Source organism: Canis lupus, chromosome 23, assembly GCF_048164855.1.
Source record: "Canis lupus baileyi chromosome 23, mCanLup2.hap1, whole genome shotgun sequence".
Lineage (NCBI taxonomy): Eukaryota > Metazoa > Chordata > Mammalia > Carnivora > Canidae > Canis > Canis lupus.
Genome location: NC_132860.1, coordinates 16,439,915 through 16,446,825, shown reverse-complemented (window position 1 = coordinate 16,446,825; position 6,911 = coordinate 16,439,915). Strand labels below are relative to the sequence as shown.

The window sequence follows — 6,911 nt, the reverse complement described above, 5'->3', positions numbered from 1 at the left end:
AGAGGACGCATCTGCTGTGGTGGAGGCAGAAGGAACCTGCTCCGTGGAGGTGACCGTGAGGGCACAGTGCCTTTCTGGCCCCCCCTCCCGGGGCCTAACGAAGAAAGCTGGCAGTTTGCACGGGCTCCCACTGTTGGCAGGGGCTTCAAGCCTCCTTTCTCCAGGATGAGGACACAGGGACCCATCTCTGGCCACAAGAATTCCAAGTTCAGAGGAAGCGGGCAGGAATCTGCACTGAGCACCAAATGACCACAAAACCCCTTTTCTTAATCAATAGTATTTTATTGTCAGTTATAAATATTTTCCATTTGTCCCCTATTTACAGTTGCAAAATAGTTTATGATATTATACCATCACCCACCATTCGGCACCCTTCTATAAACTCCATGAAAATCACATAGGAAATAAAAAGCTCTTTTTTTTGGGGGGGGGGTCCCACTAACCCGGTTCCCCCAGACTCCAAACAACCCCACACGGACAGCAGGCAGCAGGTGCTACACAGTAGCAAAGGGACGGGCAGGGGCGGCTCCCGGCAGGGTCAGGACGCCAGGCTCCTCAGGACGTTGGTGATGCTCCAGTGCTGGCCCGAGCACCTCTGCAACACCAGCTGGAAGCCAAACTCCGAGTCGCTGTTCTCCTGCAGCTCCAGGCAGCGCTTGGACTTGCGGTTCTGGATGGGGCCTCCCTAGGAGCCGGGGCGGAGAGTGGAGTCAGGGCAGAGAGGTAACGTGGGGCGGGGGGGTGCGGGGCCGAGGTGCTAGTAGGGGCTAGAATCATCGGTGTGTCTGGATGCCTGGGAAGCAGAGAGGCTCCGGGGGGAGTGGGGCCCACCATTCCCATGTAGCCTCAGGCTCCCCATCTGTGATGTGCCGGTCTCTTCCCTAAGACTGAACGTGCGCCTCCGTTTTCTTCGCAGGGCCCTAGATCTTTGTTAGCCCAACTTCCATGTACTTGGCTGGGGTGTGGTGTGCTGCTTTATTCCTACAGCTCCTACCCTGGGGGCCAGGCCCTGTTCCCCAGAACCATGGGCTGGGGTCCTTGTTGCTCCCATCACACCTGCCCAGTTTCAGGCACTGTCTTCTCTCACCTGGACCAGCCTCCTAGCTGACCCCCCTCTGACTTCCCGAGGCAGGGAAGAGCCATCTCTCTAAAATGTGCATTTGGCCTGGAGGACAGAGTTCAAGTCCAAGCGCAGCCCCCAAGGTCTTCCTGGCCTCGCCTCCCCCGTCAGCTCCCACAGCTTCTGTGCAGCCATGCCCAACTCCCTGCAGCTGTCTAGACCTACTGGCATTATATCAGGGTTCCTGGACATGGAGCAAGCTGTGTCCTGGGTTGGGGGTCCTTCCGCAGGCTTCCATAGCAGGCCAAGCCACAGTCATGTTTCAAGGCTCTGCTCCTGCTCCACCTCCTCCAGAAGCCTTCTCACCTCCCACCTAATCCCCTCCACCTCTCCTCCAGTCCACCCTGCGCTTTCTCCAGCTCAGCACTGTTGAGTGCTGGTGGAATTATTTGCTTACCCATCTCTCCCTCCTCTACGCTGAGGGTTCTATGCCTTATCAATTTCTGTGCCCTCGACATCCAGCAAAGAGCCTGGTACGTAACAGATGATCAGTAAATGTTGGCTGTCATAACCCGCACAGGTTGAGAAGGGATGGGTCACAGGACAGGATGGCAGTGTCAGGTGTTTCACTCTGGAGTGGCCCTGAGCAGGCCTGACAGCAGAGAGAGGGAGGCCCTGCCTCGTATGACAGCAGCCCACCCCCAGCAACGTCCCATGCCCATCCCAGTGAACAGCACACTGGGAGAGAGGGAGACAGCAAACTTCTACTGTAAGGGGTCATCCCCAATTGGCTGACACTGTCCCTGTGGTGACAAATGATATGTCAAGAGAACATTAAGATTCAGTTTTCACAGTGACCTAAGAAGCTGGCAGGATTTACTGTGGCTGGTCACACACATCCCCGAGACCCAACATTCCCACGGCCAGGGGTGTATCTAGCAGGAATGTGTGCACCAAAGACAAGCACCTGGGTGCTTTCTGAAACATGATTTGCAAAAGTTCCAACCTGGAAACAAACCCAGAAGTCCATCCATAGTAGAATGCATAAATAACTTGTGGTTATTCACATGCTGGAATACTGTACAGCATCAAAAATTTACAAACTAGAGCTCCGCTCAGTATGAATAAACCTAACAGACACCACACATACACAATTCCACCTGTATACGCTTGCCCAACAGGCAACATAGGACCCATGTTAGAGCCAGGATGGGGGTGATCTTTGGGGAGGCGGGCGTGGGAAAATGATGGACAGGAGGCCAGAGAGGGGTTGCTGGGGTGCTGGTAACATAGGTGTTTGCTTTTTTAAGATTTTATTTATTCGCGAGAGACACAGAGAGAAGCAGAGACGCAGGAAGAGGGAGAAGCAGGCTCTCTGTGGGGAGCCCGACGTGGGACTCGATCCCAGGACCCCGGGATCAGGGCCTGAGCCGAAGGCAGACACTCAACCGCTGAGCCACCCAGGCGCCCCTGCTTTGTTTTAAATCATTGAATTGAACATTTATATTTGTGCATGTTTCTGTATATATGTGTTATTCTTCAATTAAAACAATTTTTTAAAACACAGCTCCCTCAGAAGGGACTTTGAACAGTGGGTGAAGGAGGCAGGTGATGAGAAGCTGGGTGGCTAGGGGGAGCAGGGCTGTGTCTGTATGTCTGTGTGTACGTCGGGGGTGGAGGAACGGAATTCCCAACTTCCAGTGTGTGGGACACGACCCAGCACATTTCTTTAGGCGTCTTCAAGGGAGGAGAGCAGGTGTCTCCTGCTGCGTCTCGAGGCCAGCGGTGACTCATGGCACCAAGAGCAAGGAGACAACAAGGGGATACCCGAGCAGCGAGCTCATCTGGGGACCACGGGCTCGGCCCGAGAGACACTGGCGGGCTGACGCCCTAAGGGTCAGAGGAACAGGTGGCCGTCCGACGAGGCCTCCGAGAGGACCCTGGAGTCCCCACGTGGGAGAGACTCTGAAGGTCGAGCCTCCTGCTCTCACCAGCAGCCTCAATGGCCTCTACTCCAGCCTGGGCCTCCAGCTCTGCTTGGCTTCCTCCAGGAGGACACACGCAGCCCTCCTGATCCAGCGCTCTCTTTCCCAAGCTGCCCTGCCCGGGAGTGTTCTCCTCCCCTTGAACTAAAATCCTTGTCTTGGGGGCATCCAGCAAGGTGTCCCAGACTGTCCCCCAGGTTGCCACACTGGGATCTCCTGCTTCTCCTCCACCTTTCCCTCCCAATAGGGGATGGTGAGGCCCATGTGCCGCACATTCTATGCTTTTCTACGTTAAACTGGCCCAGTTCTGCGTGCAACAGCCTTGAATGATTCTTCCATCCTGGCCTGCCCTCCTTTGGACCACCTCCAGGTATTCTGTGTCACTCAGAACTGACTGCCAAGCAGAGGGCCACCGCCTCACTTCCACCGGACAACGGGCTCCCTCAACATAGCCAACAAGTCGGCACCTGTGGTGGCCACGCCAGGATCCTGGGATGACGACGGGGTGACGTCTTCAAGTTGTCCACTTGCAAGCTGTGGGTCCCCATCCCGTCCCTTAAAAGCTGGACCTCTGGATCCAGAGACATCCCTTGTGACACTCCGAGCAAGGCCAGCCCATCCCTCTGCCAGGCCCAGGTTTCTCTGGTTTGTGTTTCTGTGGCCTGAGCATACCTGCAGCCACACCTGGGTTGGGTGGCGTCGCTGCTGCTTCTCTGGCCCGTGTGTGGCCAGACTCCCCTGACCCTCCAGCACCCCTGCCAGCCGGCGGTGTGCCCCAGCCCGTGTTGCCAGGGGTAGGCTCAGGCCACAGTGCTCGCTAGTGCTCAAGGTCTGCCTGCCTTCCTGGCGGTGAGACGGGAAGGGGCAGGTGTGACCCAGGAGGCTTCTTTCCTGCCCCTCAGCCGGTGGCCGTGGGCGAGCCGCTCCACCCTCTGCTTCTACTGGGTTTAGGACCAGATGCTAATTTCTGTCCTGATTACTGGAGGATGAGCACAAGGAGTCATGGGAAACCTTTTTATTAGCTCAGAAACAACAAACAGATGTGAGGGTGCTCAAGGCACCGGATGGCGGCTCTGGAAAAAGCCCATGATGGGCAGGACGCGGCCAGGCCAAGTGGCCATTCGCTCTGCTGAGGACTGACTTCTCGGCTCTTCCCCAGGGGCTGAGCTGGGCCTTGCCTGCCAGGGGCCGAGCTGCTTCGGCCACCCCCGGATCCCTGAGCTCAGATCCCAAACAGAGAAGGCCACAGCCTCGTCTTTCCTGCTGCCACTCTGGCACATTCTAAGCCTTCCACGGGGCACCTTGCCAAGCCCGAGAGAGGGAGGTCTCTGGGAAGTAAAGTGTTCCTTCAGGGACTCAAATGTGACATTTCCCAGACCCCATATTGGCCCTCTGGACCCCGGAGACAGGAAATGTGGTGACCCTGGGGCAGAAACAGCTCGTGTGGCCTCTGGGAAGGATGGGAAGAGATGGAGTGAGGCCGAGAGCAGGGCTGTGAGGGAGACGCAGCCTCAGTGAGTGTCTGGACCTTCAGGGAGGGCGAAGTGTGTGGTCCAGGCGAGCTCCCTCCCTAGAGGCTCCGTGAGGAGAATCTTCTAGAGCAGAAGAGTAAGGCCTCTTGGAGGCCACACTGAGCAGCCCTGGAATGTGTCTGGGGAGCACATCTGGGCTATGGGAAGAGGAGACAGGCCGCCTCTGGTGCTAGAGCTAGTACCGGCCACGGGTGCTGGCTCCCTCCTTTCTTCCTTTCCGGACCTCAGCCTGTCTCACGCAATAAACTCTGGGCTCTTACCTGCTCTCCGGGCAAATTCTGTTCACAGTTGCAAAGGAGCCTTCCTTTCCTCCATTTGCTCCCTTCCTGGTGAGCTTCGCACCCTCGGGAGCAGCCTGGTGCTGTTTCTCTCTGTCCCTCTGCCCTCTGCCTGCAGCCTAGGCTCTGAGATAGAGCCAGTCGCAGTCAGGGGTGACACTGCGTCAGAGGCCCTACAAGCCCAACCTCACGTACTCCTCACAAGAGCCCTGAGAGGTGATCACAGTTATTCCCACTTCACAGAATTGGAGACAGGGGCCCAGAAAGTTCGGGACACAGGCCCAGGGTCACATAGTCAGTAGGCAGTAGAACCAGGCTGGGCACCCCATTCACTCTTCCTCACTAGGACGCATGGCTAGACCCACACCATTCCTCCCACTCCATGCCTGTCTCAAAGTAGCGGTCTAGACGGAGAGCTGCTGGTGCCTCAGTGCCTGGAGTGGAGGCAGTCCGGGCTAGTTCCTTTGCGGGCTTTCTGCAGATACATGAGTCGTCCATCTCTTCATCCATCCAACAGATATTTCATGAGAGCCTACTGTGTGCCCAAACAGTTCTAGGGCATGGAGATACACCAGTGACTAAACAGGAGAAGATCTTTGTCCTTATGGAGACGATACTCCAGGAAGGCGAGCAAACGGTCAATTCTCTGGTGTGTTAGAAAGTCATAAAGCCATGCACAAAAATGTAGAACAGTGCTACGGACTGAATGGGAGTCCTTAAAATTCATATGTTGCAGCCCTAATGCCCAGTGTGATGATATTCGGAGGTGGGACCTCTGGAGGGTAATTCGGTCATGAGGGTGGGGCCCTCACCAATTAGATGAGTGCCCTTCTAAGAAGAGACACAAGAGAGATGAGCCCTCCCTCTGCCATGTGAGGACGCGCTGAAAAGGTGCACACGTGCAGGCCAGGAAGAGGGTTCTCAGCAGACACTGTCCACTGCCACCTTCATCCTGGACGTCCCAGGCTTCAGAACTGTGAAGAATAAATGTTTGTTGTTTAAGCCTCTCAGTCTACGGTCTGTATTCTAGTGGCCTCAATGGCCTCAGACGACTCAGTAAGAGAGCTGGGGAGTGGTGGTAAGCAGGCGGCAGGCTGCGGCAGTGACAGGCGGTCAGGGTGATCCTCGCCGGGAAGGGGAGAGCTGAGTGAAGGTGCGATGGAGGAGGGGGGGTGGCCTAGGTGCTATCTGGGGACAGTCCCTGTGTCCCCAGAGCGAGGATCCCGCACCAGCACAGGCTTGGTGAGTTCAGCGAACAGCACGGGGCTGGGGTGCAGCTCGGGGGCGGGGTGGGAGTAGGAGATGAGGTCCAAGAGGTCCTCGAGGGAGGGGCAGGTTGTGTGGGGAGTCACAGCCACCGGAGGGATTTTGACTTTTAATCTGGTGACAGGGCCGGCCACTGCAGGGTCGGACTGACATTTACCGGGCCCCTCTGGCTGTGGTGTGGAGTGTGGGGTGTGGAGCACGGTGGGGAAGGGAGGAGGCAGGGAGGCCCGTGGGCCAGGCCCCAGGCTCTGAGGGGCCGGAGCTTGCTGTAGAGACCCCAGCCGACGCTGCCCTCCAGCTGACCCTGCCCAAGCAAGGGAGGGCACAGTCCCTTGCTTTACCAGTCCAGCCATCTAAATTATTTGTGTAACACATACAACTACAGGATCTGGAAACATACAATACTTTTAATTAAAGAATTTAAATGAGGGCAATTAAACCTGGCAGGAGAGATGCTACAGCACACAGCGAGCTTAATTGGAATGGAAACCGAATTAAATATGGAAACAGCATTAAAAAAAAATCAAAAGCTCAATGTATAGAGTGAAGGAGGCTGATAATAATTCCTCGAGGTGGGCTCCCAGCCCCCAGCCTAGCTCCTTCTCCTGGGCCTCACTGGCATAGTCACTAGGAAGGGCACGAGAGGCCTGCGGGTGGAAGCAAAGAACTCGGGGCCCTGCTCCCGGCCTTCCTGCCTGACCCTGGGTAAGTGGCGGAGCCACCTTGGGCCTCAGTCTTCTCATTTGCTGACCTGAGCTGCGGGGCACTTAGATTTGCGTCTTGCCATGGA

The 6,911-nt window shown here is 56.3% G+C and overlaps 1 protein-coding gene across 3 annotated transcripts in view; it reads right to left on the bottom strand.

Moving 5' to 3' along the window:
- Nucleotides 1–261: 261 nt before the first annotated feature.
- The window catches only part of GALNT18 (polypeptide N-acetylgalactosaminyltransferase 18), a 337,820-nt gene continuing 331,170 nt past the window's right edge, over nucleotides 262–6,911 (bottom strand). For all 3 annotated transcript variants that reach the window (XM_072794063.1, XM_072794065.1, XM_072794064.1), the window contains one exon: nucleotides 262–685. In XM_072794063.1, the coding sequence (XP_072650164.1) occupies nucleotides 539–685 (147 nt within the window). In that variant the 3' untranslated portion in view covers nucleotides 262–538. The remainder of the gene's footprint in view (nucleotides 686–6,911) is intronic.